The sequence below is a fragment of the Danio rerio genome, chromosome 19, assembly GCF_049306965.1.
Source record: "Danio rerio strain Tuebingen ecotype United States chromosome 19, GRCz12tu, whole genome shotgun sequence".
In the NCBI taxonomy this organism is placed as follows: domain Eukaryota; kingdom Metazoa; phylum Chordata; class Actinopteri; order Cypriniformes; family Danionidae; genus Danio; species Danio rerio.
This window is the reverse complement of record NC_133194.1, coordinates 6537907-6555000: the sequence shown is the minus strand read 5'-3', so window position 1 is coordinate 6555000 and position 17094 is coordinate 6537907. Positions and strand designations below refer to the sequence as shown.

General features: G+C 33.4%; 1 protein-coding gene across 2 annotated transcripts in view; it reads right to left on the bottom strand.

The window, feature by feature from the left end:
* The window catches only part of wipf2b (WAS/WASL interacting protein family, member 2b), a 17107-nt gene extending 1442 nt beyond the window's left edge, over positions 1–15665 (bottom strand). Inside the window, exons 1-8 of one of the 2 annotated variants that reach the window (XM_005173756.6) lie at positions 15577–15665; positions 12379–12501; positions 11163–11295; positions 8943–9056; positions 7905–8570; positions 4103–4306; positions 2005–2106; positions 1–200 (exon numbers count right to left, since the gene is read on the bottom strand). The exon at positions 1–200 is cut by the window's left edge and continues 1442 nt beyond it. In XM_005173756.6, coding sequence (XP_005173813.1) covers positions 160–200; positions 2005–2106; positions 4103–4306; positions 7905–8570; positions 8943–9056; positions 11163–11295; positions 12379–12441 — 1323 coding nt within the window. In that variant the 5' untranslated portion in view covers positions 12442–12501; positions 15577–15665 and the 3' untranslated portion in view covers positions 1–159. 2 annotated transcript variants of the gene reach the window in all.
* Positions 15666–17094: the final 1429 nt, after the last annotated feature.

Genomic DNA, 17094 nt, shown 5'->3' with positions numbered 1-17094 from the left:
AGCCTCTGCTGTGAATGTGGAGGAATGTTATCCAATGAAGGGGGAATGGCTGTTAATAAGGTGCAGGCGTTGTGTCTTTAGATGTGCATGTGAGATTGTCTGTTTAGAAGCGTATGGGTCTGTGTGAAGAACCTTCGTCTCTGATCCAGCTCACAGTGTTTACCTTCCGACAGGTGGCAAAGGTGGCGCTCCTCTCATTACTGCCAAATAAACACGCATACCAATGAGTTCAAATATACAGCATGGAAAACAATCACTGAATTCCCCCCCCCGCAAGACTTAAAGCCCCAGAAAGAAAGCAGCACAATTCGATTAATTTCAATGGCAACTTCCAGCAACAGTTACTATTGGTGACATGATGCAGGCGTGAAGCTCAGAAATGCTCTACTTCATGCAAATGACAACAACTTCGATTACAAATTATGGCAAGCCCCTTTGAATTTTATTCATTATCAGGATATGAATTGCTTATATTAACAACCTGCATTTTTTTTTATCTATTTATTAACATCAGTTAAAATATTGTCACCAATTAAACAGTTGATATCAAAAATGCTTTAGATTTACACTAGTAACACCTGATTCTTGATATCCAGGCTGCACAACACTGAAAAAACTTACATTGCAATATTTGGATTTGATGTTATGTTTTATGTGCAATATTTTACAAGATAACTGGAATGGCTTTATTGTGAATTTTTCGTATAATTTAGATTGATTGGGATGATTTTGTTGAGGAGTGCATCTGCATGGAATATACAAATGTAGAATAACAGTATGCAGAAACAAAACTAATATGTATCAGTAATCAGTGGTCCCTTGCGGTTCATCTTTCGCAGCCACGCAGTTTTGTTTGCCAAATTTACGTAAATCTTCAATCGCTAACAGTGCGACTCTGAAGTGCTATACTGTATGTTTGCAAGTTTTGTCCCCAACAAACCCCACAATGTCGACAAAACAATCTGCACCTGCAGTAGCAACCAAAAAGGCAGAGGAAGATGCTAACCATCGCACAAAAAGTTGGACTTCGGGACATGCTAATGGAAAGTAACGTTACAAAACTGTAGGGTGGCATTACGGAATAAATTAACCATAGGTTCATTACATTAAATTTAACAACCTTAAAACATCTATAAAATTGAAACAAAATGAAGCTGACTACTTTGTGGATTTCACCTATTGCATATTATTGTAGAACGTAACTCCCACGATTAAAGAGGGACCACTCTACTGTGTAGATATCATTGATAAAACTATGTGCAGCCCTAACGGATATCAACAATTCATTTTTCTTTAGTTAAAATTAAGTTTCTGATATCAACAAAAAGCATTTTACCTAGGTAAAATATAGTTCCCAATACCTTTAATTCTATTTTCATTAGTTAAATTTCACCACTGGCTGCCATTCAACTTTGAATTTCAGATATGGAAAAACAGAATTTCAATGCCTACTAGTAAAAGCCTTTATTTTTAATATCTACACCCCTTGATTACTGACTATTCTTGATATTGATGCTACTAGTGAAAAAGTTTATTTTTAGATTTTTGTAATTTTAAATAAAGTTAAATGTCAATTCCTGATTTCAGGAATTTAATGCCAGCGACAATGCAGAACAATCTTATTCATTTCAATGGAAAAGACTTCCAGTGGAGGAAGTTGAATTGTTAATTCTTGATATCTGTGACTATATTTCAACATGATACATTTGTTATTTTTGATTTCTAAAATGTATTTCTGTTATCAGCAATTAGCAAAGTAATATCCAAAATGTATAATTTTACTAGTGACAATCAAATTCATGATATCAGAAATTACCTATCCAATTTGGCATAAAAAAGAACATTTAAAAAAAAACTTCACACTAGTAAAAATGATGTTGATTGATAGTAAAACATCAGCTGATGGTCAACCTGGCATTGTATGAGCCTGCAGGCACTGTACCAGTACAATCAGACACAAAAAGAATTAAATACAAATCAAACTGTTCAGTCTTTGAGACTTACCTCTGTTAGCTTTGCTTGGGTATATCTTTGTGAAGTGCCTGTACTCTTCTGGAGGGGGGAAGTCGTCCAGAGGATGAAATGAATACTTGGACTCAAAATCATCTGACATTTGGGGAGAAAAATTGATATTAGAGAAGTGAGTGACAAGACACATCATACATAAAGAATACATTTTGGCATCTGATAATTTTACACATTCAAAAAGGATCCATCAAAACCATCAATGTTGACAGACCTATAATTTTACAAAACTGTCTGTCATGTCAGTGTTTTCTTTTGAAAATTGTATTCATAAAGAGTCCTGCCTCTTGCTGCCACAAAATAGAAAAAAGCACCACAACGATTTCAACATTTACTGTTAATTAATGCTACTTGAGCATCTATTTTCTTAATGATCGTGTGACATTAGACTGGTGTAATGATGTTGAACATTCAGCTTGAAATTGCTGATCTAAATAATATTTTTAAATCACAATACTTTACAAATATGTTTGCTCAAACACAGCCTTGGTAAGCAAAAGTGATTTCTTTTCACAAAAAAAGTCCAAATTTAAAGTAAAGTTCTTCTTTTAAAGTAAAATAAAAGCTTTTATAGAAGTTTCACACATAAACTTAACATTAAACAATGATAATAACCTCTGGACAATTTAATTAATTAGCCTTATTGAGCAAACCCAATCGTGTTAATGAATAAATGTAATTGTTTTTTTCATTGGCATTAAGTGATGTTCATGTGATGCTAAAGCACTTTTATGTCACTCTAGATAGGTGTCTCTGCTAAAAGAGTAAAATATTAACAAAAGGCCAAAAACTTTACAAACACGCAACTACACTAACCTTTTCAAATGGAATGACACTTTAAATTACTATATAGACAACAGTTCTGAAAACCATTAAGCACATTTTTTAAAATCCAAATATCTTAATTAGCATCATAAATGCACTTTAGGAACAGAACGAATTGTGCACATCTTTTTTTTTTTTTTAACTAATCTGAATATTTTTTTTACGTACTGCATTTTGTATCACCTGTTTCACAAATACACAATAAAAAGATAGATAAACACACGGAGTGGTTCACATCACACGTCAGTATCATTTCTTGAAAAATGCCCAGTGCAGCGCTAGTAGGTTTGTCAAAAGTATGAACTTCAGTACTGAAAAAAAAAAACATCCATTTCCCCATTAATATTTGTGCATGTTTTTAAACACCACCGATTGGCCAATGTGTTCACGTACTCACCAGATATGACTGTTATCGGCTGTGAAGACCATCCTTTTACCACTTTGCAAACACAAATACACGGAAACTGGATCGTTTCAAAAAGCGGCATCGATCAGTCGATCCATCAGAGGATCACTCATCTGCATACTCAACATATATGAGTACAGGTCTCAAAAATCTCATTTAAATGTGTATTTTCTATAGGCTTTACAATATTATATTTGTGCATGTACATTACATCTGATACCAAATCTGGAGCTTATCTAACAAATAGCTTAATAATGGTTCAAAAGCAGTACACCCAAATTAATGTTATAGGAAAAATATTTTAAAATATATATATAAAAAACGGGCAAAATTCAGGAAAAAACTATTTTTGTAGTTTATAATTTTATTTTCCAATATTTCACATGAATTTAAATGTATTATATTTCTAAAGATATTCGGTGTCTAAAATATTATATTAATAAATAAATCTGTTTTGTACAATGGTACCTAAAGATATTCACTGAGAAATTGATCAAATATTCATTTTCAAAATGTGGTGTACTCATTTTAAACGATATTAAGCACTGTATGTCAGACAGATCAGCTGATAGACACGGCTTTAAAACAATCCAGTATGCCTAAACCTGCATTTACACTTGGTGGAGAGTGATAAACCGACGACCCTCACAGTCATATCTGTTCAGCATGTGAACACAATTAAGAACACGCTCAAATATTAACAGTAAAAATGAATTGGTACCAAATTTTTACCAAAGTCGATACTTTTGACAACCCTAGGCACTAGAAACCTCTAGATGAACGGTGGAGGCTGAAATGAGCGGGTGAGGCTGCAGGTGTGGCTGACAGTGAGTTTGAAGGACTCACCTACAAAGGAGCGGGAGATAGAGGTGTGTCCATTTCGGATAGGTGGGGGAGGGGGCGGGGGTCCAGCTGGGGTGCGGGAGGGGGGAGGAGGGGGCTTGCCTCGGCTTGGGGCATCTGAGCTGGTGCCATGAGTCCGATAAGGTGGTGGAGGCGGTGGTGGAGCATCACGACCATTCCTCGATGGCTGCCCAGGAACGGGAGGAGCTGGGAAGGCATGACAAAGTGACATCAAGCAAGATACTAGTACCTAGAAATCTAAATCTGCAGGTGTCACCAAGGTTTTAAGACCTTTTCAAGACCATCAAGAATAAAATTTTAGACTTATATTAAGCTAAACGCTAAGGTTGTTAGCCACTTATTATAAATAATGAGTCAAAACATGCAAACCTTTATTTGTCCAACTTTAAAAAAAATCTTTAAAACTTTAATAAACTAGATAATATGCACAACAGACTGTTATATTATTATGTCTAAATAGAGTTTTGCTGAATGCTTTATTGAGATGTATTGCTGATTGGATGTTTGTTGGATAAATTGGGTGGCTTTTCATAAACAAAGAAAAATTAGGACCCATTTAAAAATGATTTAAGACCTGCAAGACAACAATTTAGAGTGAAGTTAAGACTTTAAGGCCTAAAATTTTGTTTTTAAAATATAACATATAACATTGGTATTTAATAACCAATTTCTTTGGTGTTTGCCCTGATGACAGTACATCATATTTTTCAAGTTATTTTGCAAGATACTATTATTAAAAGCTTAATTTGGTATTTCAACTAGGTAAATTAGCTTAATTTGACGAGGCATTGGACTACAGTGGTTCTATAGACAATTGAGAAAACAGTTTTCTTACGTGGGCTAATATTGTTCTTAATTTTTTAAACAGTTTTTTATCCAGCAAAAAAAAAAACAATAGGAAAAACAAGAATTTCTCCAAAAGGAAAAACAATACAGGAAATACTGTGAAAACTTCCTTGATGTTCATCGCTTGTTAAACATTTGATTTCAATATTAAAATGTTTAAAGTAGGGCTAAGAAATGTTTGCCTTTAACTGTGGATAAAAAGAGCAGACTTCTTTTTGTTACGCTATAAAATAAAACAGAAAATACAAAAGGAAAAAAATGTATAACATATATAACTTTCTAAATGACTCAAGCACATTATGATTCAAAGCTTTAGGTTCAAGTGATTTATTTTAAATAAATTAATACTTTTATTTAAAAAATGAATCATGAATTGATTGAAAGTGACAGCACTGATAATACCACAAAAAAATTGAAATTAAAACGAGTGCTGTTTATTTGATCACTCTATTCATCAAATAATTTCCTAAAATAAAATATACCCTCTTCCACAAATACTATAAGCGGCACATCAATATTTAAATAATAAGGATTAAAGATAAACATATGGTGAAAAAATAAGAATATTTTTTACCATATCAGAATATTGAATTGAAATCTGAAGGAACTTGTGACAGAAAACTGCAGAAAAGGCTAGTGAAACATGCTTATCAGAAATACATTGTAAAATTACTGTAAGAAATCACAGCTTTTCTAGTTGTAAAACAGACTGCAGTTGATATATATATTGATCCATAGTTAGAAAATCTGCATCGTCACAAAAGCTGTGAGCAAATTTTAATTCTCTCATGTAAAAGCAAAGCTAATTCTGTCCTCAAGCATCGTCCTATGTATGCTCCATCAGCTCTATTCATCTGTTTTTGTTTCTGTCAGTTTGGCGCCATCTTGTGACTGAATAATGCACAGGTTTTTATGCTCCATTTTCTTGAATCAGCCGGTTTTGTTTCTGTCAGCTTTGCGTTTAATTAAAGAATTAATAAACTAACATGGTTCAGAAAAATATTTTGTGTCTAATTTTTCTATTTTGTGTCATGTAGCCATGTAATAGGATAAAGTACATCAGATATGGTTGCTTTCACAGAATAAAGCCCTTCAGAGAACAGCTCAACATTGGGCTTTATATTACATATTCTGTGAAAACAATCTCCTGGATGTCCTTTATCTCAGGGTTTCTGCAGGTTTCACAAAAAAATCAAATGAAAGGCTTTTTAAGAACATCATGAATGAAATTACAGATTAATACAGGGCTAAATGCCAATGTTTTTTTAATGACCTGGTGGTTGTTTTACTAGATTTTGACTTGCTTGTGCTTTTAATCAAATATTAATGAAAAAAGACGATTAAAGCATAGTAGTAAATAAAATTAATAAATAAAACAAGTTTTATTTGGTTGGACTGTTGGTGTATGAGTGTTGAGCTGATTGTGTTGCTTTACATGGACAAACAATACTTCTGTAAAATGATTTAAAGGGCTGCTATGATGAAAATCAACTTTTGTAAGCTGTTTGGACAGAACCGTGTGTAGGTATAGTTTGTCCACTGTCACATTTGGAGTGATATGAACACAAGTCTCTTTTTTATATTTCCTGATGTTAAAATGGGAACCAAAAAAATTCTAGTGATTTTAAGGCCCACCGCAATGTGACATAGGAGTGCGGTTTATCCCGCCCCACTGATTTGATTGACAGGCGCCATGTTTCTATAATGAACATGTATACACACATCCACAGAACTTTTTTTTTGCCAATAAACTGGAATAAAAACAAGCTACAACTGTGATTTTCATACTGTGTTTAAAACGTTTTTAAAACAAAGCATGTTTGTAATAAAGACGCTTTAATAAAATCGCTGTAATTCTTAATCGATATATATATATATATATATATATATATATATATATATATATATATATATATATATATATATAAATATATATATATATATATATATATAGATAGACAGATAGGATCTTAACCACAGCCGTATAGTGTCAGTAAACACTAATATCTATGTGTGTGTGTACTTGACTCATCATTTCAGAAAGGCTTGAATAAACTCCACCACAAATACATGAAACAAACTTACTTGGTATTTTTGACTAAGGAGCTGTATTTCAGCTTCATCCGAGTGCATTTCTGGCACTGTGTATCAGACGCATGTGGGAATGATTTTTTTTTGGAGATATTGCGATTTCATTTGTGATTTAACTTTGTGGTCAAGCTTCAGCTCTAATCTGCAAGTCATGGCAACAATTCTGCAACAGCTCCTGAAAATGACCTGTTTTTGTTCGGTGTCTGTGACTTTGAAACCAAAATATTCCCATATTACCAATGCTGCTTTTCTTTGATATTAATTTGCTTATTAATGCTTCTGAAGCAGCAAGACACCATTATACCACTTGTCCACTTTTTTTTTTAATAGTAGACATTCCAGTCTGGTTGTGCAATTCTGATTGGGCAGAACGAAAGTGCGCTCACTGAATTGGCTAGTAAGACTATCATACACAGACGGCAGTCATGCATTTGCTCTGGGCGGGGGAAATTAAATAATACATTATTTGCAATTAATCACAACATTTAAAATTGCGATTCGATTTCAATTAATCTCAGAGGGTGGGGGGGGGGAAGCAGCTCATTTGCATTTAAAGCCATAGGCTACAAAAACAGCTACACTGTACTCAAAATGGGCAGATTCTGCAGGCTATAATAAATGATCAGATGGCAGATACATTCTGGAGACACCAAAGGCTTATCTTACATCTTGTAAAATGAGTAAAATATTTGCCTTTTAAGACCTACAACACAATATTTCAGAGAATTTAAGTTTTTTTAAGACCTAAAATTTACTTTTTGAAATATAAGACAATAGGTATTTTTAAGATTGCGCGGACACCCTGTATCCCTAACATATCCACCAGTTTTTAGACACAACAGCTCACCTGCTCCTCGTCCCGGGGGCTCTCGTGCTGGAGGAGGGGGTCTGCCGGCCTGCGGGGTGGGTGATGGAGGTGGAGGCGGTGCATGTCCACGGGTCGGTGTGTGTCCAGCCGCTGAAGGCTTCTTGCTGAGCGAGTTGTGTCTCTGGGGCAGTTCAGGGGCTGCTTCGTTCACAGGACTGGAGGGTCCATTGGAAAGCCCAGACTGCTGGCGGTATGGCGGAGGAGGCGGGGCCAGAGAGGAAGAGGAGGACGAAGAAGAGCGGCTGCTTGCAGGAGATGGAGGAGGTTTAACGGGCGGAGGGGGGGCATTTTCACGCACCGGTGCTGGAGAGGGTCCGCGCTGCTCTGGAGTCGGGGGAAGAGGCTTTTCTCGATTGTACAAAGGTGCGTTGGCCTTCTGCAGCGGAGCAGGAGGAGCGTTCCCACGCCGGGACATTGGGGGAGGTGGAGGCGGAGCAGAAGAGCTGTGCTTCATACCTGTAGAGGGGCTGTTGCCTCCAGCGGGGGAACGGGACAGATCAGGAAGGGACGGTCTCTGCGGACGGCTAGACTCAGGAGGAGAGACCTGCTGAGAGGGACTGTCGGGGTCTTCTTGACTGCCGGGAGGGCGAGGAGCAGCAGAACGAGTGCCATGAGGGTGCAATGCAGACCGGCCTGCAGAACCATCTGTAAAATAGCATAACCAGACCAATGAAACAATCAATCGTAACTGTGTCCATATTCATTCATTTTCCTTTAGCTTAGTGCTTTATTTATCAGGGATTGCCACAGCTTGTTGATAATAATTTTGTAATTGATCATTATTGATAATCTTGTTTATGAAACAAGTTTTCCTAGATAACCCTACAATAAATAAATCTGCAAATAATTTGTTATATATAGTAAAGTTATTTAAAATCATCTGTTTTATAAGTTATAAGTCATATTAAATTGTGATTCTTCAAAATGTGACCCAAACACACTCTGCACAATAGAGGGAGTGAAAATGTATATTTGTTGGTGAGCTGCTTCGTAAAAATTATCCAACAATTAACACACCTCCTACGGGTCGCAATTTTGGGACGCCACCCTGAAACAAGCCTCCTACTGGCTGCACTGGTGCAGGAGAACCACCGCCACTGCTGGACACGCCTCCACCGCTTCCTTTCGGCTCTGAAGAAACACAGAACACTCATGGATCAGTTTGAAAAGGTACATCGCTGTTCAAAAGTCTGGTGATGATTACTTTAACTAAAAGACAAATCAAACTGATCACAGTCAGACATTCATAAAGTCATTAAAAGATTGATATTTCAAAAGAATTCTGTTAATCTTGAGCACTAAAATATTAAATATGCTCAATTGATTGTTAAAATTGGCGTATTTAACACTGAAAGCACTGAAAGAGAATTATTAAATTGTAATACAGTATACTTTATTACTAATTAAATGTATACGAGGTTCCCATTTTTAGTCAAATATCAAATTTCATGACTTTTACAGACTAAAAAGCTGAATTTGCTTGACATCTAATGAACAAAAAAGGCTGCGATTGTGCTTATATTATGATAATAAAACAATGTTACAATGATAAGGAAATATCATTGAAAGGAATATCGTTCTGTTTTACTTTAATAGCCATTGTAGAGAACAACAATGGATAATTTAACTCATATGTTTTGAAGCCAAAGCTCTTAAAAATTTATATTATCATGGCATATTATTAGTTAACAAATACAGTTTTGGGCGATTTGATTAAAATGAAAGGAATAAAATGAAGCTAAAAAAAAATCATAATCTAACTAAACAGCATAATAAAAACAAAATAGCAATATATATATATATACATATATTCAAACTAAAATTGAAAACACAAAATAAAATCCCTGAACTTGAACAAAAATATTTACAAGGGCTGCAGGAAAATGGAAAAGTCGAAAAGTGCCAAATTTGGTTATTCTGTGATATATATTATGATATGAATATTCTCTTTTTTTGGAAAGAATTTATCATTTTAGATTGATTAGGATGATTCTGCAGTGGGAGTGCATCTGCATAAAATCTAATAAACAATCTATAAGCATAGATAAATACAGCAAAAAATAAAGTACCTTTCGCTAAACAAAGTAAGAGATACAATTGAAATGGTGTTTTCCAAGTCTAACAGTATTCAGGCACAGTAATTAAAAAAAATGATAAAATAAATACCAGAACAGTTTCTTATGCCTAAATGCTTTTAAAATCATTAAACGGTCAGAGGCCTCAAAAACACATGCAAATGGTCAATTATAATTAGGTTAAAATAACTAAAACTAAATTACAAAATCAAAATTGTACATCCGGCCACGATAATACAGCGAATGATCACATTGTGATATCGATGCTGAAACGATATGTGCAGCCCTCGAATAGACCTTTTAAAATTCTATGATGTTCCAGAAATTCCATGACCCATAGGAACCCTGTGTGTATTTGGACAAATAAATGCAGCCTTGGTGAGAAATAGAGATGTAGGTTGTGTCAGGGTAGGGCTGCACAATATATCGTTTCAGCATTGACTTCGCAATGGGATTATTCGCAACAGTCACATGACGAATATACGCAATGTTGAGTCTGGATAATTATTTACCATTTTGCAAGTTTTCCTTGAGGCCTGTGACTGTGTGAGGGTTTTACACACATTCAGTCATAAGAAAATGTGCCGTTTGTAACTTTGACAAATTAATAACGATTCATTTTATTGAGTTGTTTATCAAACGAAAACTCCGAAGAGGATTATTTTACATTTGATTATTCAATTACTATACCTGAAGACAGACGGACTCCTCTGAAAACAATGAAACACTGTTTATTCAGTTAGTTTATTTTTTCTATTGAATATATCTAATGCTTGTCGAAGGTTTCTTATATTTTATGCAAATGCACTGCCCTACAGATTCATCGAAATCAGTCTAAAATTCTAAATTCTTTCCAAACAGTTATTCAACAAATCTAGTGAAATCGTATTTCTATCCCAGTATCGATCACAGAATAGAAAAATATTGCAATGTTAGATTTTTCCAATATCATGCAGCCCTATGTCAGGGTAAACAGAGCTCGAAATTGTGACTATTTTGGTCGTATAATGCGCCCGAAGTTTAAGCTATGCGACCTCATAACACATTTGGGAGCATTTGTGCGACTGCATATAACGGTTGTTAGTTTAATGTGCGTAAACAAAAACCCGAAAGCCTATCAATACGTGAGCCCTCAGAATCTGTCAGCAGTTTTTGCACTTACTCTCAATCAAAGGAGCGCTCCTGTCATTGACTCCGGTCGTTTTCTTCAACCTGGCCCCTTTGCAGATGTCCGAGAGCAGAGCGCCCCTGCCCTTGGCTTCATTTCGGCTCAGCTTGGGAGGAGTTGTGTTTGCCTGTGGAAGAAGTGACTATGTGAATGGATGTAGGTCTGCAGCTAATGATAAATCTATTAACTAATTTATCAATTATTTGATGAAAGTAAATGATGAATTTCATACAAAAAGTCCAAGATCTGACATTATTTAACCTGCAGCTTAGACATTAAGGGGGACCTATTATGCAAAATCACTTTTATAAGGTGTTTAAATGTTGCGCAGCAACATTCTGTGAATACAGCCTGCTCATAATAGTAAATATGTATTAATTCTATTTTTTAAAATCAAACTTGATAAAAACAGTCTGCAGAAACACTGAGAGCGGAAAGCCCCGCCTATTAGTGACAATCTCTGCCTGATTAGCATATGAGTTAGTCTTGTTTTTAAATCTGCCACTATGCTAACAAACAGGCTTTTGTAGCTCCACCCATTCTCATTTGAATTTAAAGTGACAGTCACCAAAATGGCATGATTTGAATTAAAGTCTAAAAGGGGCAGTTTCAAAGAGTTATAAACATTATTTGTGTGGTATTTTGAGCTGAAACGTCACACACACTCACAGACATCAGAGACTTACTTTACTTTTTGATAAAATGTGTGAAGCAGATCCCCTATAATGTACCATCAACAATTACATATGTAAAGACAACATCAATATAAACAAAAACATATCACATAATACTAACTTCAATAACACCTTCATGTTTCAATAAGAAATGAAACCAAATAAATAAATGAGTTACTAAAAAATTACATAATAAATGATTTCTCAAATCAGTTTTTGATAAATAACTAATTATTTAAAAATCATTCATTTTAAAAACAACCTTTAAAGTGCTCAGAGCATATAAATCGTCTAGATGTCTGTAGAATTTCATATGGTCATGTCTGGTCTCAAGTGTCTTTCATATATGGTTGTGTTGATCTTTTGCAACTGTCCTATTCCATTTGCCACTGTTCTTACATACACAAACTAATAAAAGAGAAAGAATGTTCTCAATCTGATTGATGAAATCAGGTTATTTATGGTTCTGGCCATGCAATAAAAATGAAAAGAGTAAGAAAGTCTTTAAAGAGACCAGCCAGTGAAGAGGTACTGACCTGGCTGAGGGTGGGTGGAGGCGGGGGTCCAGCAGGTGGAGGGGGAGGGGGAGGAATGGGCATCTTGGATCTGTGTTTGAAGCTGAGAGTGTGTGACAGTTAAAACTTCATGAAGACCGTCACCTGACGAAACAGAAAATAAACATACATCAAAACTAGAAAAATACAGTACAATAAACAGTTTAGGGTCTGTAAGATTTGTGCAAGGCTGTATTTATTTGATTAAAAATAAAATGTAAAAACTGTAATCATTTAAATATATTAATACCACTATTAATCCAGACTTTGAATATATATGAGAAACTGGACAACAGAACCAATAATATGTGTGCATTTTTATCTCAAAGTTAAATAAGAGTTCCACTGATGTATTGCTGGGAACTATATGAAAACCTAATTATAAAGAAAATTGCCTTTAAAGTTGTCCAAATAAAGTTCTTGTGGATATGCAGATAGTCATCAAGATAGTCTTGATATATTAACACAAGGAATTTTACAAAATATAATGGAAAATTATCTTTAATAAGTACTGTAATATTTTTATGAAAAAAGAAAAATCATTTTGACCCATAAAATGTGTTTTAGGCCATTTCCAAAATATACCTGTGCATAACACTGGTTTTGTGGTCGAGGGAATTTGTTTAGAAGACGTTATATATTTCTGTGATATAAATATGAACTTCATCATAATTCATTAATATTATAATATCAAAATAGTATTTTATATTATAATGTTAAAATGAATAATAAGCTTCATAATAAGTCACCAGCACAGCATGAACCTTCACTAATCATTTCATAATGCAAATTTGCTACTTAAAAAAGATTTTGCCATTATCAATACAGATTTCAGTGGAAACTGCTATATGTTTATGATTTTATTTGCTGCTCAATATTGTTTTTAATAGAAACCATGATACATTTTGTCCAGCATTACTGCATCAACAGAAACACACATTTATTTTAATGCATTTTTTGCAATATTATTATTATATAATTTTCTGTGATACAAACATCAATTTCATCATAATTGATAATATTATAATATCAAAATAGTATATTATAATATCAAAACTAATAAGCATTATAATGGCAGTTGTCAGTACATAATCCTTCTCAAATTAGTTTAATGGTGATTTTGTTACTCTAAAATGATTATCAATCTGGATTTCAGTGGAAACTGCTATTTTTTAGAATAATTTTATTGACTAAAATCACAGCATTCATTTGCTGCTCAATTTTTGTCACAATATTACACAATTATTTTCTGTGATACAAACATGAATTCAATCATAATTAATAATATTATAAATATCAAAATAGTATATTATAATGTCAAAATTAATAAGTAATAAGTTGCAAGTACAATATGGTCCTTCATAAATCATTTTAATATGCAGATTTGCTACTTAAAAAACATTTACCGATTATCAATATAGATTCAGTGGAAACTGCTATTTTTTTAATTTAAATAACTGTATTGACTAAAATGACAGCATTTAATTGCTTCTCAATATTTTTTTATATACAAACCATGATACGTTTGTCCAGTATTACTGCATCAACAGAAACAAGAAAAACATTTTTAAAGCATTTTTCGCATTATTACACAATTATTTTCTGTGATACAACATAAATTTAATCATGATTAATAATATTAAAATAGTATATTATGATGTCAAAATTAATAATACGTGTCATTATAAGTTGCCAACATGACTCTTCACAAATCATTTTAATATGCAGATGTGCTACTTAAAAATAGATTTAAAGATTATCAATATGGATTTCTGTGGAAACTGCTATATTTCTATTATTATATTGACTAAAATTACAGCATTTATTTGCCGCTCAATATTGTTTTTATAGAAACTATGATCCATTTTATCCACTATTACTGCATCAACAGAAACATGAAAAATAATATTTTTTAAGTATTTATTCGTAATATTACACAATCAATTTCTGAATAACTGAATGCATGCTTGGAGTGGAAAAGCACCAACTACTCACTAAAAAAATATTGACCCTCTGTCCATTTCAAGATTGAGGTAAAGGTAGTTTTATATTTGAACATTCGTTCATTTAACAGTCTCTGTATTGTTTAACACGCTAATTTGAATATTCGGTCAGAATTAAAATGCAAGTATGACTTTAAAACCACATTAGCACTATCTAATGGACTGTAAACAATGTTGTACTTTGATAATCATTGGCTGCTTACACGATTTCCCTATTTAAAATTTGCAAAGAATACTTTTCTGAGATTATATTATTAAGGAGAATGTCTGAATATCCGGATATAAAACATACTTTACCTCTATCATTTCAAGTTGGTTTTATATTCATACATTAGTTTTATTTTCTCCTTATATTGTTTACCTACGCTACTTTAATTATATGGTCTGAAATGTCATGCAAGTACGACTTCAAAACAACATTAGCACTATTTAATTGACCGTGAACAATGTTAGTCATGGGCTGCTAATATGAGTTTCCTATTTTATTAGAATTCACAAATAATACTTTTGAGAAATTAGATTATATTATTAAGGAGAAAGTCTGAATGTGCAAATATAGCACCATGTTTTGCCTCATTTGCATTGACAATCTGAAAATCTTGCATATGATATACATTGTCCTCGTTAACGGATCAACCACTGCAGCTCAGATAACATGAATGAAGCTTAACGGGATTTCCTTATTTCTAACCTGACCAGTTTTCAAGGAAGAAACATGGAAGCTACATTACAACCAGTTTAAATTAACGTATACATTTATGTTGGATGTCCGTTTTTCTGATGCCCATGAGAGCTAATTAGAATAATGTTTAACGTCACGGTATCATAAATCAGTGTAGCTGCTCTGGAAATCTAGAGGAAAACTAATTGTGTGCTATGTAAACAACACTGCCTGCAGTCTAACGCATACTTTATTCAGCTAATTTCAGCTATAAAACCAATAAATACGTGTGGTTAAATTAGGTTTATGCATGACTCGTTATTTACTCGTACATGTATTTATTTGTGAATTAGCTAGACTTTAGCCTTAGCTTAGCTTGGCCTCAGCAGGTGCGTCGGTCACGTCAAGACGTTTTCTGCCAAACTGACCGACGCTGCGTGAGAAAAAAAATGTCCCGTTTTGTCGAGCTTGGCGTAATTTGTTTATGCAATGTATTAAAACAATGTTCGTGCCTACTTTTTTCCGGAATGTCCAATGTTTTCGCAAACCGACTTCCCCTCAGACATGATCCCGCGCATCAATCGCCTTGATTTGCTCCCCAGTTCGGACCGGAAATGGCGTCACAGTAGGTCTTCACGTGAAAATGTTTATTGATTTTAAAAGCCTCTGTTTTTTAGAAATATCGAACGCAAAGCAAAGATAATCTGATGTACTTGTGAACCTTTTTTCTTTTAGCTGTAAAAATGTGCGGTAAGATGTATCGTAAATGTATCTTTTATTAACAAGTTGCATTTTTATATTGTTTTTAATCTTTAATATGCCACAGACCACAAATCATCCTTATGTGAATACTATAAATACTATAATATGACATGGGTTAAACTATGACTTGGAAAGAAATTCGTTTGTAATTAATTACAGTAAAACATTTATAGTCATTATAGTAGCTGGTGTATTTGGTCAGTTATTTTTCACATTTAATTATTTTTTTTCTTTTACGTTTTAATATAAATCTACTGTTAAATGTTGGCTGCTTATTTGAATTTTGCTCATCTTTTTTATATTACAAGTATTAGAATAGTATAATTACATTTTTGTTTGTTTCTTTTATACTGTTTAACACAGTAAAATATTTTCATTTATATTTTCATTAATTCATGACAATTTGACAATTTTGAATTTTTGATCATTAAGACTTTCATAGTAAAATGTAATTTATTATTTTTATCTATATTTTAAAAGCTTTGTTCAGACATTCAAGGTTCTTGTTAAATTTTTGAGTTCATTCTGTTTCAAATTTTGCTCTGTTCTCTCAATTTCAATTTCAATTTAATAATTGCTTTATTGGCATGACAAATGTATTGCCAAAGCATTTATAAAGTTTACATTAAAAAAAGAACATTATATATATATATATATATATATATATATATATATATATATATATATATATATATATATATATTATAATATTATATAATATTATATAATATTATATAATATTATATAATATTATATTATATTACACACACACGCACACACAAACACAAGTATACTTACAATGACTCATTTATAATCATCTAGACGTGTGAGCTGGCATGTTCCCTGTAATGAATTATTAATTTTCTATTTGTCAAGTTAATTTGCCGATTTGCATTGTCTATTAAAATAATCTTAATACGATTAATTTCTTGCACAATAAAATGTAGTTGCGGGTGGTTCATAACGCTGTGGTGACCCCTGACTAACAAAGGGACTAAGCCGAAACGAAAGTGAATAAAAATGTAGTTGTGTGATGATGATGATGATGATGATGATGACGCTGCTGATTAACCAGGAATACTACATGCCGCCACGTGGTGGTGCTGGAGGATTAAATATATGCCCATCCCATGGTTTGTGTGGCTAACCTAATGATTATTTTTCTTTTCAGCTTAGTCTCTTTACTAATCAGGGGTCGCCAAAGCAGAATGAACCGCCAACTTATCCAGCATGTTTTACCAGCGGATGCACTTCCAGCTGCAACCCATCACT